This window comes from Grampus griseus, assembly GCF_964374135.1.
Source record: "Grampus griseus genome assembly, chromosome: 17".
Classification (NCBI taxonomy): Eukaryota; Metazoa; Chordata; class Mammalia; order Artiodactyla; family Delphinidae; genus Grampus; species Grampus griseus.
The window spans coordinates 53,979,803-54,004,070 of NC_139011.1; the positions used below are offsets into that span (position 1 = coordinate 53,979,803).

The 24,268-nt window shown below is 36.0% G+C and overlaps 1 protein-coding gene across 1 annotated transcript in view; it reads right to left on the reverse strand.

Moving 5' to 3' along the window:
* Positions 1 to 24,268, reverse strand: part of RALYL (RALY RNA binding protein like) — a gene marked incomplete at its 3' end in the record, with an annotated part of 509,450 nt that overhangs the window by 139,625 nt on the left and 345,557 nt on the right. Inside the window, exon 3 of the mRNA XM_082674672.1 lies at positions 13,420 to 13,452. Within this exon, the coding sequence (XP_082530798.1) occupies positions 13,420 to 13,452 (33 nt within the window). The remainder of the gene's footprint in view (positions 1 to 13,419; positions 13,453 to 24,268) is intronic.

Genomic DNA, 24,268 nt, shown 5'->3' on the forward strand with positions numbered 1-24,268 from the left:
AATGTTTTATCAGGTGCTCCATCTTTCATATGCTTTTCATTGAAGCTAAGGGGAAGCTATAGTTAAGGGTAGCTTTCCATTGAGTCAAACCACAGGCACCATTATATCATTTTGAAGTTGAACATGGCCTGCAGGTTCTAAATGTTGAGTTTTGAGTGTGATCTAGTAAAAAGTTCACAGAAGAAATAGTAAGGTTTCTAAAAATATAAAACATTTGGGGGTTAGCTTTTCATTTTAATATAAACCTTAGTTACCATGCAAAAATATAGCCACTCAATGTGTTTTTTTTCCCTGATAAGCTCTTAAAGCAGAAGTGATGCCTGGTTTTTGCTAATATTTGGCCACTATTGATTATGCTGTGATAACTGATTTGTTCTGCAGCATTAAGTAGGAAATCTTTTGAATCAAAAAGTATTCTGTATTTTGAAAATGTCATTAAAAGTGTTGAAAAGGTCACATTTTAAGGTTGATGAAATATAGATCAATCATTCTTGGCTGGATGAACAGAATTTAATTGGAAAGTGAGGCTTCAAAACTTTTGCCAGCAGTTTTATAATGCAAATCTGGGATTCACAATGACTCTAAAAGCAATAAATAACTTTTTATGTACATAATTATTTTCCTGAATAATTAAAGCTATTATTTAGGTATTCATGATGATTCAAATGAATATGAAACTCAGAAGAGAGCATGAAATGTTAGTACACATGAAATTGGCAGCTCTTTAAGCAAAAGGCCTAGGCTGGACTCCATTCCAAAATGGCTACTAATGTGCTATGTGTCTTTATGGAGATTACATCACCTCTCTATGTCTCAGTTTTCCAGTTTTAAAAGAGTTATAGTATCTATTTTATCTATATGAGAATCAGTAATGATTCAGTGAGCAACAACAAATAAAGGCTAATTAATAACTTGAACCCTCTAAGAAGAGTGCTTGCTTCCAGGAAGTTATTTAGATAATCAAGTATGATTCAACTGGAAAGCCAGTTTTAGGTATATTTTATGGAGTTAAAATTGGAGCAAGAGGGATTCCCTGGTGGCGCAGTGGTTGAGAGTCTGCCTGACAATGCAGGGGACACGGGTTCGTGCCCCGGTACGGGAAGATCCCACATGCCGCTGCCATGGCCGCTGGGCCTGCGTGTCCGGAGCCTGTGCTCTGCAACGGGAGAGGCCACAACAGTGAGAGGCTCACGTACTGCAAAAAAAAAAAAAAAAAAATAGGAGCAAGAATTTATTCTCTTCAAATAAACGTAACTAATTTTCTTTCCTTTGAGTTGGGTTGATTTCAGATTAATGAAAGCTAAGCACTTTATTTATTTTGCATACTTATTTCCAGTGAGCGATTGTTTTCAGAACAGATTTTAAAAGTACAGGAGACTAAGATTTCATTTCAAATTGAATCAATAGCACTCTCTTCATGCAATATTTCTACATATGGCATCTAAATTATCTGAGCCACCATTTCTATTTTATTCATATATACATTCAATAAATATATCTTTCATCAATCAGATTATATGCATACCCTTTCCAATGTGGCTTGACACTTTAGAAACTTGTTCCTCAACAACAGTGCTGGTGGCAATAAGGAAACAGTGGTATTTGTATAAGTTAACATACCTGTCAAAGCCGTGATTGCTTTAGATTTGATTCCATAATATCACTCAAGATTAGTTCTTCCCATGGTGGGATTTTATGTATGCCAAGTTTAGTTATTTATTTTCTTATGTATAGGTATTTGATGCTATAAATTACTTTGACTAAGTTATAATTGTGTGATAATGAAGTGATTTTAAATCCTCTGCATATTTTAAATCTCATTAGACTTGCCTTTTAAAAATAATTAAATGGTGAAAATTTTAATAGCTAAGAGTTTAAATGGTACAGATTATTTAGTCAATATTATTTAAGTTACAATTTTAACAACATTTTGTCTTATACAGACATATAGCCTATATGAGATCAGATTTGTTATTGGGTTGAATGGATTTAATGACTGAACAGGTGCTTTTTATTTCTACATATATTTATATCAAATGATAGATCAATTTTAAATGCTTTAATTTATTATGATCAAAGGTCTCATCCAAACTTTGGGGGGGAGGCTGCCTATGATATATAATGTTACCAATTCTCAAAGTAAAATTGATATGAACTGTGACATTTGGCTTAATGTGACATTTTATTATACGAACGAATTAGATAGTAGTGAAAGTGCTGATAACACTCTTTAGAAATATCATCAGCTATAAAGTCCTGCACGACTGCTTTCTTTATAAGCAGAACTTAAATAAATCTACTTGATGATCCTATGTATTTTCTTCCCTCCAGGTAACACTATATTCCTCCCTGCTATAATCTGCAATTACTTTCTTTTCCCTGAGGAGAACATTTCACCAAAGAAAAAAAAGATGTTTCAGTCACAATCAGCCCCTCTGTTTCCTAAGACATTTTTAAATTGTAAGAATTGAGGAAGACTCTTTGATGACTTTACTGTATTTTATTATTGAAGTGTAATGAATTCTTGCTTCTTAAAACTATGTCCTGGAATCCATGCTTTCAACACACCAGTGTCAAAATATACACATACACGATTGATTACCCAATTTATTTGTGATATTGTATATGCTATCGTAGCACAGTTTAAATGATTTTGACAAGTACAGAAGACTGTCATTGACAAGTGCAGAAATAAATGATGGGTTTAAGTGTTCAAATGTTTTTACAGCATTTTACTGAGTGACAGGTTGATAAATTAAAATTACAGTTGTAGCATCAGGCCTGAAAGCACAACTGCTTTAGATTATAAAAATAGCACTGTGGAAAGTTTGTGTACTCTCCAGAGAAGTAGCCTGGAGGACCTTGGAAAAAAATGAAACAAGTTCAGTTGCTAAAGGAATCATTAATTTTGTGGTAGCCCTGAGTCTAAAAAAATTTTAAAAATAGATTTTTAGAAGAAGAAAATTGGCTTTATCCTCTTATCCCTTTTTCCCTGGGGACCTAGAGAAAATTGGAACTGCACTATCAAAAGATAGGCATTGAATTGGCCATTAGTGATTCCATGATGTCTGCTGGGCATATTTAAAGCTTACGGACAGTTTCTTGCTCACTTTCCCTTAGTTTCAACACTATAGCTGGACTTTTGCTTGTCATTCTGTCACCACGATCCACCAAATTCAGTTGAGAATCCTCTAGGACATCATTCAATCACACTGATTCTGATACAATTAAAGAAAATATTTCATCAGGCATTTCTTTTCCATTCTTTTTTTAGATTTTTTTTGACAAATAAAAATTGTATACATTTAAGGTACACAACGTGATGTTTTGATATACATATACATTATGCAATGGATTATCAGAGTCAATCTAATTAACATATCCATCACACCGCATAGTTACTTTTTTTGTGGTGGGAACACGTAAGATCTACATTTTTAGCAAATTTCAGGTACACAATACAGTATTAATAACTATAGTTACCATGCTGTAACTATAAGTTCCCCAGAACTTAATCATCCTGCACAACTGAAAATTTGTCTCCCCATTTCCCCCACCTCCCGGGCAACTACCATTCTAATCTCTGTTTCTGAGTTTGACTATTTCAGCTTCCACATATAAGTGAGATCATGCAGTATTGTCTTTCTGTGTCTGGCTTATTTCACTGAGCATAATGTCCTCCAGGTTCATCCATGATGTCACAAATGGCAGGATTTCCTTCTTTTTAAAGGTTGAATAATATTTCAGTGTGTGTGTGTGTGTGTGTGTGTATACATACATATATTACATTATCACATTTTTTATATCCATTCATCTGTTAGTGGACATTTAGGTTGTTTCCATATCTTGGCTATTGTGAATAATGCTGCAATGACCATGAGAGTGCAGGCACCTCTTCCAGATACTGATTTTAAAATATTTCCTTTGTATATATACCCAGAAGTGGGCTTGCTGGATCACATAAGTAGTTCTGTTTTTAATTTTTTGAGGAATTTCCCTACCATTATCCATAGCAGCTGCACCAGCTTACATTCCAACCAACAGTGTACAAGGGTTCCCTTTTTTCCACATCCACACCAACACGTTATCTTTTGTCAAATTTTTGATGACAGCCATTCTAACATGTGGGAGGTGATTTCATTCTGCTCAAGTTCTGAATCTTTTCAAGTCATGCTGGAATTATTGCAACAGCTTTCTAAGTGACTCTACTATGACCTCACTTTGGAGAATATTCTTCAGTTAAAAGCAAAACAGACAAACAAATACACATACAACCATCCAATGACTCTACTGAATCCTTAGAATGTAAAGGAAGTTCCTTGCATTATCATAATTTCTCAGTATATAGCCACTACTTTAACTCACCAATCTTAATCTCTCTCCTGTCTTTTCATGAACCTTCAGGCTTGTTAGACTGGGATGTCTGATGTGCTTTGTGCAGTCTCTTCTCCCTGCTGCCATTTTTTTCTTCCAATTCTTTCTTCCAGAAATGCTACTCTTAAAACCTCTTTATTGAATTCTTACTTCACCTTGAAGATAAAATCAAGTCCTACATTTTGTCTTGAAAAATTTCCTGACAATCTGGCCAATTTCTTCAACTTCTCAAATCCTAGATTAAGACCATCTTTTAATTCCTAAATGATTGGTAAAAACCAATCATTTTACAGCAGTCATATAACTCTCTTTTTACTTTTTGATGCTCTTTTGCAACTATCCCTAAATTGGCATTGCTTTCCTATTTTCATGCTCCTATTATTAAAATTTTAAATATTGTACTTGTTATTTTATATCAATCTGAGCACACTCCAAAACTGTCTTCCTGTCTTTGTGCTTTTCTGTCTTTCTTGTCTATCTTCCTCAAAGATCTCCCAAGTAAAGTATTTCTTCACTACTGTGCTTGATTTCACTCTTCTGAACTTCCTTTCCAAGAATTCAATCCATTACCACTCTTCTAGAATATTCAGACCTTTGGACTTAATTAGTTGAAATTTCTGTAATTCAGAGGAACTCACTCCTTTAGGAAAGATTTATAACATAACTTAGATGTTGCACAGAATGTTGATAACAATTGATATCTATCCCTGTTTACTATGTGTTGGATGCTGTTCTAAGCACTTTGTAATATTATCTTATTCACAACTGCCCTAAGAGTTAGTTATTACTTCAGGGGAGAATATGAAAGCAGAGAGGAGTTAAAGAAATTGCCCAAGGCACCTAGTTAAGAAAAGACAGAATGGGATACAAACCAAGAAAACCAAATTACAGAACTTAGTCTCCTAAAATAGGTAGCTAATGGTATAATAATATACAGCATCTGTCAGTAAATACAAAGTCTCAAACAAAACCTAGATAAAAGTAAACTAGTACAAATATTTGACCTAATAAGAATGTTGAGGTTTAATAATGTCTTTATAACAATAGCAGAAGTACACTGAAGCTCCAAATTCAGTTCCAAGACTGGAAAGTAAAGGGGGAAATATTCCCCAAGGAAAATTATTTAACAAAATAAAGCTGTTAGCATGGGACTTCCCTGGTGGTCCAGTGGTTAAGACTCCGTTCTTCCACTGCAGGGGCCATGGGTTTGATCCCTGGTTGGGGAAGTTCCACATGCCATGCAGTGTGGTGTATGTATATATATATATATGTGTATATATATATATGTGTATATATATATATATATTAGCAATTACTTAGGAATACTTTTAGTTGTAGGGTGAGTTTTGCTGCCCTGGCAGTGTTAGCCCCTTTATGGTTGGACTTAAGTAGAATAGGTCAGATACCTCTCAGGGGATGCAGGAACTCCATTGGCTGGGCCATGATTAGCTCACTCATAGAGCCAGTGTTTTAACTGAGATAAATATAATAATTTTGAGATTTTTATCCTTGATGTGTTTTTTAATGTCTCTCAGCCAAGCCTGAGAAACAATATATTCTGAGCTATTCCAATAAAAATTTCAAATTCTTCTGAGTTATTTAAATTATTCTAATATAATGAAAAAATCTGAAAAAAAATTTTTACCCATGCAGTAAATAATCATCCTCATAATAAAGCTGCTCATACAAAAATTCATCAACTGTAAAATCATTGGTATGATTCAAAGTTTCAATTCCAAAATACAACTCATTCATAGTAACAGTCTTTGAAAAAGGTTAACTTCATGTTAAAGAGGTAAGAGGAAATAATTCACATGGAAAATTTTACTTAGTGCCTTGAATATACTTTTAAGTGGCTCAGTGTCTGCAAAGTGTCGACAGCCACTTGCTCTTGAAGGGAATTCATGCATTGTCTTGACATGTCTTTTTACACTATGAATCTCAAATGTCAAATGAACAGGAGCTTCCTTTCCCCTCATCTCTTTTTTTTCATTAAAAAGCTGTAAAAAGATTTTTCAAGGCATGACTAGTTTCAAACTAATATTTATATCTTAGACACTTAATTGAGACTATTGCTTGGTTCTTACTCACTTTTCTGAATACAAATTGATGTCTGTTCTCTTCCAACTTATTTCCAAAATCAGAATCTGTCTGATGCCTCATACAAGAAAACACTTGCCAGAAGAGTTTTCTAAATTGCTCTAAAATGTAATGTTTTGAGGATGAGTAGAATATCAACCATCTAGTACTCATTTAGCACTCAAGCCTAAGCTCCATTCTAAAAAACAGAGTTGATTGATTTTTTTTACTTTTAGGTGGGTTAGATAGGCAAGAACTTGAATTTTTAAATCTATTATTTAAATTTATTATATTTATAATAAAAATGTATTTTATGCTATATTTAAATAAATTTACATATGTGATACATGTTACATATAAATTTATTTATATTAAATATACTTATAATAATTTTAATATAAAACTTTTTATCTTCATGTAGTAGAATATTTATTAAATATTAAGCTATAGTATTTAATAATATAATCCCAACCTTAGATCTAGGATGACATTAGAATGAACACAGGCAGTGTGTTCCCTAGGCACCATGGTGATCTCCATGGCACAAATTTTCGTCTGTTTACATCTATTCTGGTCTCTGATGGATGAACTCCAAGACAGTTCTCAATCAATGTGTCCACTTCCGCCATATATATCCAAAACAGAGAGAGACCATGGGAAGTTGTATTTCAAAGATTTTTAAGGAGATTCCAGAGACCATAAATGTCTGCAAGAACAACCTGTGTATGCTTGTAAGGAAAGGATGAGGGAGGATGCATACATGATGTAGACAGTGGTTCCAGCCCTGGCTGGTATCAGAATTGCCTAGATAGCCTTGGAAAACACTGCATCTATTGACCTACCTGAATTAACAGAATCAAACTCTGGGATGAGCCTTCATTCCTCACTCCAGGATAAAGGCTATTTTTAAATTTTTCTCAATGAAATTATTTTACTAATCATTTATTGGTGGATAGGAAAGAAAGTTCCACTTAAATCACCACATAGTTGAAGGGTTAAGATCTGAAATTTCACTTAATTTCCTTTCACAATTTCCTAACCTTTTTCCATAAACAAATATTTCCTGGTGTTATAACTTTCTCTGACAAATTTTTCTGCTGGCATATTTAATTTGAATTTATGTTTGTGACACTTAAACATTTTATTTCATTATTACTGTAGCAAATTTATCAAAGGAAGAATTTTGCTCCCTAATTTACATTAAGAAGAGATGCACATTAAAATTTTATCAATACTTCTTCCCATTAAAATTTTATTCTATTTTATTTTTTTAACATCTTTATTAGAGTATAATTGCTTTACAATGGTGTGTTAGTTTCTGCCTTATAACAAAGTGAATCAGGTATACATATACATATGTCCCCATATCTCTTTACTCTTGAAACTCCCTCCCTCCCACCCTCCGTATTCCACCCCTCTAGGTGGTCACAAAGCACTGAGCTGATCTCCCTGTGCTATGCAGCTGATTCCCACTAGCTATCTATTTTACGTTTGGTAGTGTATATATGTCCATGCCACTCTCTTACTTTGTCACCGCTTACCCTTTGCCCTCCCTGTATCCTCAAGTGCATTCTCTAGTAGGTCTGCATCTTTATTCCCATCTTGCCCATAAGTTCTTCTGACCATTTTTTTTTCTTTTTTTAGGTTCCATATATATGTGTTAGCATACAGTATTTGTTTTCCTCTTTCTGACTTACTTCACTCCATACAACAGTCTCTAGGTCCAGCCACCTCACTACAAATAACTCAGTTTCATTCCTTTTCATGGATGAGTAATATTCCATTGTATATATGTGCCACATCTTCTTTATCCATTCATCTGTTGATGGACACTAGGTTGCTTCCATGTCCTGGCTATTGTAAGTAGATCTGCAATGAATATTTTGGTACATGATCTTTTTGAATTATGGTATTCTCAGGGTATATATCTAGTAGTGGGATTGCTGGGTCGTATGATAGTTCTAATTTTAGTATTTAAGGAACCTACATACTGTTCTCCATAGTGCCTGTATCAATTTACATTCCCACCAACAGTGCAAGAGGGCTCCTTTTTCTCCACAACCTCTCCAGTATTTATTGTTTGTAGAGTTTTTGATGATGGTCATTCTGACCGGTGTGAGATGATATCTCATTGTAGTTTTGATTTGCATTTCTCTAATGATTGATGATGTTGAGCATTCTTTCATGTATTTGTTGGCAATCTGTATATGCTCTTTGGAGAAATGTCTATTTAGGTCTCTGCCCATTTTTGAATTGGGCTCTTTGTTTTTTTGATATTGAGCTGCATGAGTTGCTTGTATGTTTTGGAGATTAATCCTTTGTCAGTTGCTTCATTTGCAAATATTTTCTCCCATCTGAGGTTTGTCTTTTTGTCTTGTTTATGGTTTACTTTGCTGTGCAAAAGCTTTTAAGATTCATTGGGTCCCATTTTTTAATTTTTGTTTTTATTTCCATTTCTCTAGGAGGTGGGTCAAAAAGGATCTTCCTGTGATTTATGTCATAGAGTGTTCTGCCTATGTTTTCCTCTAAGAGTTTGATGGTGTCTGGCCTTACATTTAGGCCTCTAATCCATTTTGAGTTTATTTTTGTGTATGGTGTTAGGGAGTGTTCTAATTTCATTATTTTCCATGTAGCTGTCCAGTTTTCCCAGGACCATTATTGAAGAGGCTGTCTTTTCTCCACTGTATATTGTTGCCTCCTTTACCAAAGAGAAGGTTACCATAAGTAAGTGGGTTTATCTCTGGGCTTTCTATACTGTTCCATTGATCTATCTTTCTGTTTTTGTGTCATTACCATACTGTCTTGATTACTGTAGCTTTGTACTATAGTCTGAAGTCAGGGAGACTGATTCCTGCAGCTCTGTTTTTCTTTCTCAAGATCGCTTTGGCTATTGGGGGTCTTTGGGCTTTCAATAGAAATTGTGAAATTTTTTGTTCTATTTCTGTGAAAAATGCCATTGATAGTTTGATAGGTATTGCATTGAATCTGTAGATTGCTTTGGAGAGTAGAGTCATTTTCACAATGTTGATTCTTCCAATCCAAGAACATGGTATATCTCTCCATCTATTTCTATCATCTTTAATTTCTTTCATCAGTGTCTTATAATTTTCTGCATACAGGTCTTCTGTCTCCTTAGGTAGGTTTATTCCTAGATATTTTATTATTTTTGTTGCAATGGTAAATGAGAGTGCTTTCTTAATTTCACTTTCAGATTTTTCATCATTAGTGTGTAGAAATGCTAGAGATTTCTGTGCATTAATTTTGTATCCTGCTAATTTACCAAATTCATTGATTACCTCTGGTAGTTTTCTGGTAGCATCTTTAGGATTCTCTATGTATAGTATCATGTCATCTGAAAACAGTGACTGCTTTACTTCTTCTTTTCCAATTTGGATTCCTTTTATTTCTTTTTCTTCTCTGATTTTTGTGGCTAAAACTTCCAAAACTATGTTGAATAATAGTGGTGAGAGTCGGCAACCTTGTCTTGTTCCTGATCATATGGTGGAAATGGTTTCAGTTTTTACCATTGAGGACGATGTTGACTGTGGGTTTGTCATATATGACCTTTATTATATTGAGGACAGTTCCCTCTATGCCTACTTTCTGGTGAGTTTTTATCACAAATGGGTGTTGAATTTTGTCAAAAGCTTTCTCTGTATCTATTGAGATGATCATATGATTTTTCTCCTTCAATTTGTTAATATGGTTTATCACATTGATTGATTTGCATATATTGAAGAATCCTTGCATTCCTGGGATAAACCCCACTTGTTCATAGTGTATGATCCTTTTAACGTGCTGTTGGATTCTGTTTGCTAGTATTTTGTTGAGGAATTTTGCATCTATGTTCATCAGTGATATTGGACTGTAGTTTTCTTTCTTTGTGACATCTTTGTCTGGTTTTGGTATCAGAGCGATGGTGGCCTCATAGAATGAGTTTGGGAGTGTTCCTCCCTCTGCTGTATTTTACAAGAGTTTGAGAAAGATAGGTGTTAGCTAATCTCTAAATGTTTGATAGAATTTTCCTATGAAGCCATCTGGTCCTGCACTTTTGTTTTTTGGAAGATTTTTAATCACAGTTTCCATTTCAGTGCTTGTGATTGGTTTGTTTATATTTTCTATTTCTTCCTGGTTCAGTCTTAGAAGGTTGTGCATTTCTAAGAATTTGTCCATTTCTTCCAGTTTGTCTATTTTATTAGCATAGAGTTGCTTGTAGTAATGTCTCACGATCCTTTGTATTTCTGCAGTGTCAGTTATTACTTCTCCTTTTTCATTTCTAATTCTATTTATTTGAGTCTTCTCCCTTTTTTTCTTGATAAGTCTGGTTCATGGTTTATCAATTTTGTTTATCTTCTCAAAGAATCAGTTTTTAGTTATATTGATCTTTGCTATTTTTTCCTTCATTTCTTTTTTCATTTATTTCTGATCTGATCTTTTGATTTCTTTCCTTCTGCTAACTGGGTTTTTTTTTGTTCTTCTTTCTATAATTGCTTTAGGTGTAAGGTTACATTGTTTATTTGAGATGTTTCTTGTTTCTTAAGGTCCCATTAAAGTTTTAAATAACAATTGTTAGTGTTCATCATTAAAATATGAAGCAGAATATTGGTACTCATGTTTATTCCATTCACAATTTTCATTTTTCTCTCCCCATTATAAAAACTTCTTTTGGTTTCCCCATGCAACTCAAAGCACAGCTATAGAAGTGGAGTTGTATTCTCTAAACTATTTCAGACCTCTGTGATTGAGTTTTTAGAACATTATTTATGAATATAACTTCCATAACTGTAATAATAGCTAACATTTATGAACAGTTACTATATGCCAAGAACAGTGCTAAATCCTTGATTTAAATTTTCTTTTTTTATCTCCATTTCACCGATTAGGGACCTGAGATTTGGGAGTTTAAGAAACTGACTAAGTTAATAAAACTAGCTTGTAAGTGTCGGAGTCTACGAGGGTGGAAGCAACTTCTAGAAGTACAGTATATTAATAAGTGCTTTCAGACACTGTTGGACAATGGACTGAAGTATGCAATATTTAGTACTGATTTATTCATTAATGTAATTTTATTGAACATAGAATTAAAATTAATGTAATAAGATATGCAGGGCTCTAGAAAAACTCGACCTTAAATACTCACATGTCAACTGATACCATAGACAGTACATCATGCATATTTATTCCCTTTGGCAAGTGACAAAATTAAAGACACAAATTTGAATCATGGTTCTTATAGTAGATTATCTGTTGCCTAATAGGCTCATATGTGTCCATTATGTTCATTATCACCCTTTCCCTTTACTGAACAGGGTCAGGATAGAGATTCATACATACTTTTGGACAATCTTATTCAAAATCATTTTCTTACAGGAGAATGAAGACATTTAGCTATAAATTAAAGTATCCAGTCAGCAGAACTATTTGGGTTGCTTGTTTCCCCACTTTATTTTAAGACAAATCTAAGTAAAGCAATATCTTCTTACTGCCATGCCAGTTTTCCCATTTTGAGTAGTATTTGCTGAGTGATAGATCTTTCTTTTGGAGAGAGTTTTTCTCAGTGCTCTAATACTGAGTTCTAAATTCCTGATAAGTTTCAAACAAAGACTACTGAGCATCTGTCCTTGTAAAATAGAGGTTTGCAATAAAAAGTGGATTCCACCTCACTGTAGTGGAGAGAACAGGAAATGCTGCAGAACAACTGCACTGAGGCATAAAGAGAAGCTATTCCAGCCTCTGGACTTGAAGGCAGGGCACATATGCACTCAAAACAAAAGATTACTTCAGGCTTAAAAGTTTTTAAAAATAGGATCTGATGATCAATGAAAGAAAGAAGTATGTGCTAATGAATTTTTTGGACCAGATCAACTTGACCTTTCATTTTTCATGAAGTCCTCCAATAAATGCATTTACTGTTTTTCTCTCCCAGAACCCCTAACAATTATTTTGATTCCTGTAATTCAAATGGCATTCTGAAAGGCTTTTATGAGGAGGAGAAGGGCAGAGGGAACCATTTTTTTCAATGAGTGACAGAAATATTCACCGGCTACAAGCAAATTAATAAAAGAAAACTGATGTCATCATTTAAAAATCTAACCCCATCCTATGTTTCTGGTCATGACTGCCTATGTGTGTGTGTGGGGGTGTTTTTCTTATCAAATACAGCATGATTTCTTCTAAACTAGATGTCACATCTTCCAATGCTTTTTGATACTTTATAACATCAACCATAATGAGACAGAAGTCCCTTAATAAAACATTTTAATATGTTAGTCAAAGGATTATGTAATATATCAGTAAAAACATCTTTGCTGAGTCTTAATTAGCTAAATGGCTAAAAATAGTATGTGCATATTCTTGTCAACAGTATATTTTTATTAGAACATGTACTGTGACTCAGAATGATACTATCAGAGAGGGTAAGCATTAGTCTTACTTAATCTGCTTCAGAGTTTTTCAGCTTTGTGTTCAGAGAAGCAGTCAGTGGGAGCAGCAGAGAAAAAAAAGTGAAATGAGAGAAAAGGGAAAAAGAAAAACATTTTGGATACAGATTTAGAGAAAAAGGGGGAAGAAATACTGAATAGAGTAGATTGAAAGGAAACAGTACAAAAATGAGTAGACAAACTAGGAATACTGAAGCTGTGGTTCAGAGGAATTTTTAAAACCAATCAGAGCACACTTTTACTTGATGAGATAATCACTGTGTACCTTTTTAGATTTACATAGGATACAGGATTTCATATGCATTCATTAGTTAAATTTCTGAGATCAGAAAACAGCCCAGAGAGCATTTTAGTTGCCTTTTAAATGTAGATAGCCCTATTGCTGAGGAAATGATGAATCAATGGTAGGTTATGACTTTGAATATGGGCTTAAAAGGACTGAAAATACTGTCTCAGAAGACCTTGTTAATTTGAATTAAAAATCAATTAGAGAATTGAGATTTTAAAAATTTAGACATATACTCACCCAACAGACAGGAAAGGCTCCTTTGACTCAAGTCTATGAAAAAAGATATGAAAAACTTATTTTAATATAACAATTTGCTGTACACTTAAAATTGCTTTTATATGAATCTGACAGAATTATTATACCTGTTTGGATGAAAATGCACAATTTGGAACTAGTAAAAAGCTACAAATAATATATTAAGACTTAATCTGGACTAATTCAAATTCTGGCTGGATTAATGCAGAGGCTAAATAAAATGAGAGAGACATGGAATGGAAACGTAGCATTTAATTAAGATAATACTATTGTTAGTCTAATTCTGATTTACACTCTCTACATTTACTTATTTTCTTTTTTACAGCAATTTGTAGAATTTTTAATACATCTATTTATAGTTGAGTAGTGGAACAATTTGTAATATATTTGGTTAAATATTGACTGAATAATTTGTTTCCAGTAAATATTTTGTAATGAAGAGAGAAGCAGCATACCATTCATGGTCATTTATTGGCAACAAAACAACTTAGGACAGGGGAAGCCAGGTGACAGATTAGGGTTCTCCTGCCTCCTCTGTGTCTCCAAAGAACCAGGTATTCTTTGTACCTCCTAACATATTAAAGGAAAATTATAATCCTGAAGCCTCTGGCTAGTTGTGACATCTTGAGCAAGCCACTAAAAACCTTCTGAGTCTTACTTTCTCCACTATAAAATAGGCTAAGATTGCTTCCAGCTAATTTTCTGATTTCATAAATTAACTATATCTTTGCAAAAAGTAAATAAATCAGGAAATGATTCACTGCTAAACATTTCCTAATTAATAATTAAGGAGACCAGTTGGTAGGTGTAAGTTTTTAAACTTATGATTATGGGTTAAATGTAGGCAAATGTTGAGGACATTTTAATCTAAACCTTGGTGTTTAAAATTTTTAAGAAACATTCATGTTTTAAACTATTTTATTAATATATAAATAGTTATAGGAAAATGGCAAGAAATTTAATTCTGCAAAAAACATTTACCAAGCACCAGCTGATTATGCTTTGACATGGAAAACTGATGAGACTACCTTAGAATTAAGTCAAAAGACTTTACTTTTATATGAGTCTAAACAATGAAGACAATGACCCCCTTTTTTTTGTCTTATTTCATACTGTGTATATAAAATATGGCTTAGGATAACCTCATCAACCAGAGGGCAGAAGCAAGAAGAACTACAACCTTGCAGCCTGTAGAACAAAAACCACATTCACAGAAAGATAAACAAAATGAAAAAGCAGAGGGCTATGTACCACATGAAGGAACAAGATAAAACCCCAGAAAAACAACTAAATGAAGTGGAGATAGGCAACCATCTAGAAAAAGAATTCAGAATAATGATAGTGAAGATGATAAGGACCTCGGAAAAAGAATGGAGGCAAAGATTGAGAAGATGCAAGAAATGTTTAACAAAGATCTAGAAGAATTAAAGAACAAACAAGAGAGATTAACAACACAATAACTGAAATGAAAATTACACTAGAAGGAATCAATAGCAGAATAACTGAGGCAGAAGAATGGACAAGTGACCTGGAAGACAGAATGGTGGAATTCACTGCTGTGGAACAGAATAAAGAAAAAGAATGAAAAGAAATGAAGACAGCCTAAGAGACCTCTGGGACAACATTAAACACAACAACATTCACATTTTAGGGGTCCTAGAAGGAGAAGAGAGAGAGAGAAAGCACCCGAGAAAATATTTGAAGAGATTATAGTTGAAAACTTCCCTGACATGGGACAAGAAATAGCCACCCAAGTCCAGGAAGCCCAGAGAGTCCCAGGAACTCCCATAAGGTTAACAGATGATTTCTCAGCAAAAACTCTACAAGCCAGAAGGGAGTGGCATGATATACTTAAAGTGATGAAAGGGAAGAACCTACAACCAAGATTACTCTACCTGGCAAGGATCTCATTCAGATTCAATGGAGAAATCAAAAGGTTTACAGACAAGCAAAAGTTAGGAGAATTCAGCAGCACCAAACCAGCTCTACAACAAATGATAAAGGAACTTCTCTAAGTGGGAAACACAAGAGAAGAAAAGGACCTACAAAAACAAACCCATAACAATTAAGAAAATGGTAATAGGAACATACATATTGATAATTACCTTAAATGTGAATGGATTAAATGCTTCAACCAAAAGACACAAGCTTGCTGAATGGATACAAAAACAAGACCCATATATATGTTGTATACAAGAGATCCACTTCAAACCTAGTGACATGTTCAGACTGAAAGTGAGGGATGGAAAAAGATATTCTATGCAAACGGAAATCAAAGGAAAGCTGGAGTAGTAATACTCATGTCAGATAAAATAGACTTTAAAATAATGTTACAAGAGACAAGGAAGGACACTACATAATGATCAAGGGATCAATCCAAGAACATATAACAGTTATAAATATATATGCACCAACATAGGAGCACCTCAATACATAAGGCAACTGATAACAACTACAAAAGAGGAAATAGACAGTAACACAATAATATTGGGGAACTTTGACAACTCACTTACACCAATGGACAGATCAGCCAAACAGAAAATAAGGAAACACAAGCTTTAAATGACACAATAGACCAGATAGATTTAATTGATATTTATAGGACATTTCATCCAAAAACAGCAGATTACACATTCTTCTCAAGTGCGCATGGATCATTCTCCAGTATAGATCACATCTTGGGTCACAAATCAAACCACAGTAAATTTAAGAATATTGAAATCATATCAAGCATCTTTTCTGACCACAACACTATGAGAATAGAAATAAATTACAGGGAAAAAATGTGAAAAACACAAGCACATGGAGGCTAAACAATAGGTTACTAAATAACCAAGAAATCACTGAAGAAATCAAAGAGGAAATCAAAAATTACCTAGAGACAAATAACAATGAAAACATGATGATCCAAAGCCTATGGGATGTAGCAAAAGCAGTTCTAAGTTGGAAGTTTATACCAATACAATCCTACCTCAAGAAACAATAAAAATCTTAAATAAACAAACTAACCTTACACCTAAAGGAACTAGAGAAAGAAGAACAAACAAAACCCATAGTTAGCAGAAGGAAAGAAATCATAAAGATCAGAATAGAAATAAATGAAATAGAAACAAAGAAAACAATAACAAAGATCAATAAAACTAAAAGCTGGTTCTTTGAGAAGATAAACAAAATTGAAAAACCATTAGACAGACACATCAAGAAAAAGATGGAGAGGACTCAAATCAATAAACTTAGAAAGGAGAAAGGAGAAGTTACAACAGACACCGCAGAAATACAAAGCATCCTAAAAGACTACTACAAGAAACACTATGCCAATAAAATGGACAACCTGGAAGAAATGGACAAATTCTTAGAAAGGTATAACCTGCGTAGACTGAACCAGGAAGAAATAGAAAATATGAACAGACCAATCACAAGTAATGAAATTGAAACTGTGATTAAAAATCTTCCAAAACACAAAAGTTCAGGACCAGATGGTTTCACGGGTGAATTCTATCAAACATTTAGAGAAGAGCTAACACCCATCCTTCTCAAATTCTTCCAAAAACTACAGAGGAAGGAACACTCCCAAACTCATTCCATGAGACCACCATCACCCTGATACCAAAACCAGACAAAGATACTAAAGAAAAGAAAAGTAGAGACCAATATCACTGATGAATATAGAATCAAAAATCCTCAACAAAATACTAGCAAACAGAATCCAACAGCACAATAAAAGGATCATACGCCATGATCAAGTGGGATTCATCCCAGGGATGGAAGGATTCTTCAATATACACAAATTAATCAATGTAATACACCATATTAACAAGTTGAAGTATAAAAATAATATGATAAACTCAATAGATGCAGAGAAATCTTTTAACAAATTTCAACACCCATTTATGATAAAAACTCTCCAGAAAGTGGGCATAGAGGGAACCTACCTCAACATAATAAAGGCCAAATATGACAAACCCACAGCAAACATCATTCTCAATGGTGAAAAACTGAAATCATTTCCACTAGGATCAGGAACAAGACAAGAATGTCCACTCTCACCACTATTATTCAACTTAGTTTTGGAAGTCCTAGCCCTGGCAATCAGAGAATATAAAGAAATAAAAGGAACCCAAATTGGAAAAGAAGTAAAACTGTCACTGTTTGCAGATGACATGATATTATACATAGAGAATCCTAAAGATGCCACCAGAAAACTCCTAGAGCTAAGCAATAAATTTGGTAGTTGCAGGATACAAAATTAATGCACAGAAATCTCTTGCATTCCTATACACTAATGATGAAAAATCTGAAAGAGAAATTAAGGAAACACTCCAATTTACCATTGTAACAAAAAGAATAAAATACCTAGGAAGAAACCTACATAGGGAGACAAGACCTGTAGGCAGAAAACTACAAGACACTGTTGAAAGAAATTAAAGATGATACCAACCGATGGAGAGATACACCATGTTCTTGGATTGAAAGAATCAATATTGTGAAAATGACTATACTACCCAATGCAATATGCAGATTCAATGCAATCCCTATCAAATTACCAATGGCATTTTTCACACAACTATAACAAAAATCTTAAAAATGGTATGGAGACACAAAAGACCTTGAATAGCCAAAACAGTCTTGAGTGAAAAAGACGGAATTGGAGGAATCGGACTCCCTGACTTCAGACTATACTACAAAGCTACAGTAATAAAGACAATGTGGTACTGACACAAAAACAGAAATATAGTTCAACAGAACAGGATAGAAAGCAGAGAGATAAACCCACACACCTATGGTCAACTAATCTATGACAAAGGAGGCAAGGATATACCATGGAGAAAAGACAGTCTCTTCAATAAGTGGTGCTGGGGAAAGTGGACAGCTACATGTAAAAGAATGAAATTAGATCACTCCCTAACACCATACACAAAAGTAAACTCAAAATGGATTAAAGACCTAAATATAAGGCCAGACACTATAAAATTCATGGAGGAAAACATGGGCAGAATACTCTTTGACATAATTCACAGCAAGATCCTTTTTGACCACTTCCTAGAGAAGTGGAAATAAAAACAAAAATAAACAAATGGGACCTAATGAAACTTAAAAGCTTTTGCAAACAAAGGAAACTACAAACAAGACAAAAAGACAACCTTCAAAATGGGAGAAAATATTTGCAAACGAATCAACAGGCAAAAGATTAATCTCCAAAATATATAAAGAGCTCATGTAGCTCAATATTAAAAAAAACAAACAGTCCAATCCAAAAATGAGCAGAAGACCTAAATAGACATATCTCCAAAGAAGACATACAGATGGCCAAGAAGCACATGAAAAGCTGCTCAACATCACTAATTATTAGAGAAATGAAAAACAAAACTACAGTGAGGTATCATCTCATACCAGTTAGAATGGCCATCATCCGAATATCTACAAACAACAAATGCTGGAGAGGGTATGGAGAAAGGGAACCCTCTTGCACTGTTGGTGTGAATGTAAATTGATACAGCCACAATGGAGAACAGTATGGAGGTTGCTTAAAAAACTAAAAATAGAATTACCATATGACCCAGCAATCCAACTTCTGGGCATTTACCCAGAGAAAACCATAATTCAAAAAGACACGTACACCCCAATACTCATTGCAGCACTATTTACAATAGCCAGGTCATGGAACCAACCTATATGCCCATCGACAGACAAATGGGTAAAGAAGATGTGGTACCTATATACAATGGAATATTACTCAGCCATAAAAAGGAACGAAACTGAGTTATTTGTAGTGAGGTGGATGGACCTAGAGTCTGTCATACAGAGTGAAGTAAGTCAGAAAGAGAAAAACAGGAGATCTTCCGGGAAGATGGCGGAAGAGTAAGACGCGGAGATCACGTTCCTCCCCACAGATACACCAGAAATACATCTACGCATGGAACAACTCCTACAGAGCATCTACTGAACGCTGGCAGAAGACCTCAGACCTCCCAAAAGGCAAGAAACCCCCCACATACCTGGGTAGGGCAAAAGAAAAAACTAAACAGAGACAAAAGGATAGGGATGGGTCCTGCACCAGCGGGAGAGAGCTGTGAAGGAGGAAAAGTGTCCACACACTAGGAAGCCCCTTCGCAGGTGGAGACTTCGGGAGGCGGAGTGGGGGAGCTTGGGAGCCGCGGAGGAGAGCACAGCAACAGGGGTGCGGAGGGCAAAGCGGCCAGATTCCAGCGCAGAGGATCGGTGCCGACCGGAACTTGCCAGCCGAGAGGCTTGTCTGCTCGCCCGCCGGGGCGGGCGGGACTGGGAGCTGAGGCTCCGGCTTTTGTCGGAGCGCCGGGAGAGGACTGAGGTTGGCGGCGTGAACACAGCCTGCAGGGCGTTAGTGCACCGCGGCTGGCCGGGAGAGAGTCCGGGGAGAAGTCTGGAACTGCCGAAGAGGCAAGAGACTTTTACGTCCCTCTTTGTTTCCTGGTGCACGAGGAGAGGGGATTAAGAGCGCCGCTTAAAGGAGCTCCAGAGACGGGCGGGAGCCGTGGCTAAAAGCGCGGACCCCAGACACGGGCAGGAGACGCTAAGGCTGCTGCTGCCGCCACCAAGAAGCCTGTGTGCGAGCACAGGTCACTATCCACACCCCCCTTCTGGGGAGCCTGTGCAGCCCGCCACTGCCAGGGTCCCGGGATCCAGGGACAACTCCCCCGGGAGAACGCACAGGCGCGCCTCAGGCTGCAACGTCTTGCCGGCCTCTGCCGCCGCAGGCCCGCCCCACACTCCGTGCCCCTCCCTACCCCCGGGCCTGAGTGAGCCAGAGCCTCTGAATCAGCGGCTCCTTTAACCCCGTCCTGTCTGAGCAAAGAACAGACGCCCTCCGGCGACCTACACGCACAGGCGGGGCTAAATCCAAAGCTGAGCCCCTGGGAACTGTGAGAACAAAGAAGAGAAAGGGAAATCTCTCCCAGCAGCCTCAGAAGCAGCGGATTAAAGCTCCACAATCAACTTGATATACCCTGCATCTGTGGAATACCTGAATAGACAACGAATCATCCCAAATTAAGGAGCCCTGTGGATGAAAGGCTCTTGGTGCTGCAGCCAGGAGTCAGTGCTGTGCCTCTGAGGTGGGAGAGCCAACTTCAGGACACTGATCCACAAGAGACCTCCCAGCTGCACATAATATCAAACAGCAAAAATTTCCGAGAGATCTCCATCTCAACGCCAGCACCCAGCTTCACTCAACGACCAGCAAGCTACAGTGCTGGACATCCTATGCCAAACAACTAGCAAGACAGGAACACAACCCCACCCATTAGCAGAGCGGCAGCCCAAAATCATAATAAGTCTACAGACACCCCAAAACACACCACCAGACGTGGACCTGCCCACCAGAAAGACAAGATCTAGCCTCATCCACCAGAACACAGGCACTAGTACCCTCCACCAGGAAGCCTACACAACCCACTGAACCAAACTTAGCCACTGGGGACAGACACAAAAAACAACAGGAACTACGAACCTTCAGCCTGCAAAAAAGGAGACCCCAAACACAGTAAGATAAGCAAAATGAAAAGACAGAAAAACACACCGCAGATGAAGGAGCAAGATAAAAACCCATCACACCTAACAAATGAAGAGGAAATAGGCAGTCTACCTGAAAAAGAATTCAGAATAATGATAGTAAGGTTGATCCGAAATCTTGGAGATAGAATGGACAATAGAATGGACAAAATGCAAGAATCAGTTAACAAGGACCTAGAAGAACTAAAGATGAAACAAGCAACGATGAACAACACAATAAATGAAATTAAAAGTACTCTAGATGGGATCAATAGCAGAATAACTGAGGCAGAAGAACGGATAAGTGACCTGGAAGATAAAATAGTGGAAATAACTACTGCAGAGCAGAATAAAGAAAAAAGAATGAAAAGAACTGAGGACAGTCTCAGAGACCTCTGGGACAACATTAAACGTACCAACATTCGAATTATAGGGGTTCCAGAAGAAGAAGAGAAAAAGAAAGGGACTGAGAAAATATTTGAAGAGATTATAGTTGAAAACTTCCCTAATATGGGAAAGGAAATAGTTAATCAAGTCCAGGAAGCACAGAGAGTCCCATACAGGATAAATCCAAGGAGAAATACGCCAAGACACATATTAATCCAACTGTCAAAAATTAAATATAAAGAAAACATATTAAAAGCAGCAAGGGAAAAACAACAAATAACACACAAGGGAATCCCCATAAGGTTAACAGCTGATCTTTCAGCAGAAACTCTGCAAGCCAGAAGGGAGTGGCAGGACATATTGAAAGCGTTGAAGGAGAAAAACCTGCAACCAAGATTACTCTACCCAGCAAGGATCTCATTCAGATTTGATGGAGAAATTAAAACCTTTAGAGACAAGCAAAAGCTGAGAGAGTTCAGCACCACCAAACCAGCTCTACAACAACTGCTAAAGGAACTTCTCTAGGCAAGAAACACAAAAGAAGGAAAAGACCTACAATAACAAACCCAAAACAATTAAGAAAATGGGAATGGGAACATACATATCGATAATTACCTTAAATGTAAATGGACTAAATGCTCCCACCAAAAGACACAGATTGGCTGACTGGATACAAAAACAAGACCCATATATTTGCTGTCTACAAGAGACCCACTTCAGACCTAGAGACACATACAGACTGAAAGTAAGGGGATGGAAAAAGGTATTTCATGCAAATGGAAACCAAAAGAAAGCTGGAGTAGCAAGTCTCATATCAGACAAAATAGATTTTAAAACAAAGACTATTAGAAGAGACAAAGAAGGACACTACATAATGATCAAGGGATCGATCCAAGAGGAAGATATAACAATTGTAAATATTTATGCACCCAACATAGGTGCACCTCAATACATAAGGCAAATACTGACAACCATAAAAGGGGAAATCGACAGTAACACATTCATAGTAGGGGACTTTAACACCCCACTTTCACCAATGGACAGATCATCCAAAATGAAAATAAATAAGGAAACACAAGCTTTAAATGATGCATTAAATGAGATGGAGTTAATTGATATTTATAGGACATTCCATCCCAAAACAACAGAATACACATTTTTCTCAAGTGCTCATGGAACATTCTCCAGGATAGATCATATCTTGGGTCACAAATCAAGCCTTGGTAAATTTAAGAAAATTGAAATTGTATCAAGTATCTTTTCCGACCACAACGCTATGAGACTCGATATCAATCACAGGAGAAGATCTGTAAAAAATACAACCACATGGAGGCTAAACAATACACTACTTAATAACGAAGTGATCACTGAAGAAATCAAAGGGGAAATCAAAAAATACCTAGAAACAAATGACAATGGAGACACGACGACTCAAAATCTATGGGATGCAGCAAAAGCAGTTCTAAGAGGGAAGTTTATAGCAATACAATCTTACCTTAAGAAACAGGAAACATCTCGAATAAACAACCTAACCTTGCACCTAAAGCAATTAGAGAAAGAAGAACAAAAAAACCCCAAAGCTAGCAGGAGGAAAGAAATCATAAAAATCAGATCAGAAATAAATGAAAAAGAAATGAAGGAAACGATAGCAAAGATCAATAAAACTAAAAGTTGGTTCTTTGAAAGGATAAACAAAATTGATAAACCATTAGCCAGACTCATCAAGAAAAAAAGGGAGAAGACTCAAATCAATAGAATTAGAAATGAAAAAGGAGAAGTAACGACTGACACTGCAGAAATACAAAAGATCATGAGAGATTACTACAAGCAACTCTATGCCAATAAAATGGACAATGTGGAAGAAATGGACAAATTCTTAGAAAGGCACAACCTGCCAAGACTGAATCAGGAAGAAATAGAAAATATGAACAGACCAATCACAAGCACTGAAATTGAAACTGTGATTAAAAATCTTCCAACAAGCAAAAGCCCAGGACCAGATGGCTTCACAGGCGAATTCTATCAAACATTTAGAGAAGAGCTATCACCTATCCTTCTCAGACTCTTCCAAAATATAGCAGAGGGAGGAACACTCCCCAACTCATTCTACGAGGCCACCATCACCCTGATACCAAAACCAGACAAGGATGTTACAAAGAAAGAAAACTACAGGCCAATATCACTGATGAACATAGATGCAAAGATCCTCAACAAAATACTAGCAAACAGAATTCAACAGCACATTAAACGGATCATACACCATGATCAAGTGGGGTTTATTCCAGGAATGCAAGGATTCTTCAATATACGCAAATCAATCAACGTGATACACCATATTAACAAATTGAAGGAGAAAAACCATATGATCATCTCAATAGATGCAGAGAAAGCTTTTGACAAAATTCAACACCCATTTATGATAAAAACCCTGCAGAAAGTAGGCATAGAGGGAACTTTCCTCAACATAATAAAGGCCATATATGACAAACCCACAGCCAACATCGTCCTCAATGGTGAAAAACTGAAAGCATTTCCACTAAGATCAGGAACAAGACAAGGTTGCCCACTCTCACCACTCTTATTCAACATAGTTTTGGAAGTTTTAGCCACAGCAATCAGAGAAGAAAAGGAAATAAAAGGAATCCAAATCGGAAAAGAAGAAGTAAAGCTGTCACTGTTTGCAGATGACATGATACTATACATACAGAATCCTAAAGATGCTACCAGAAAACTACTAGAGCTAATCAATGAATGTGGTAAAGTAGCAGGATACAAAATTAATGCACAGAAATCTCTGGCATTCCTATACACTAAGGATGAAAAATCTGAAAGTGAAATCAAGAAAACACTCCCATTTACCATTGCAACAAAAAGAATAAAATACCTAGGAATAAACCTACCTAAGGAGACAAAAGAC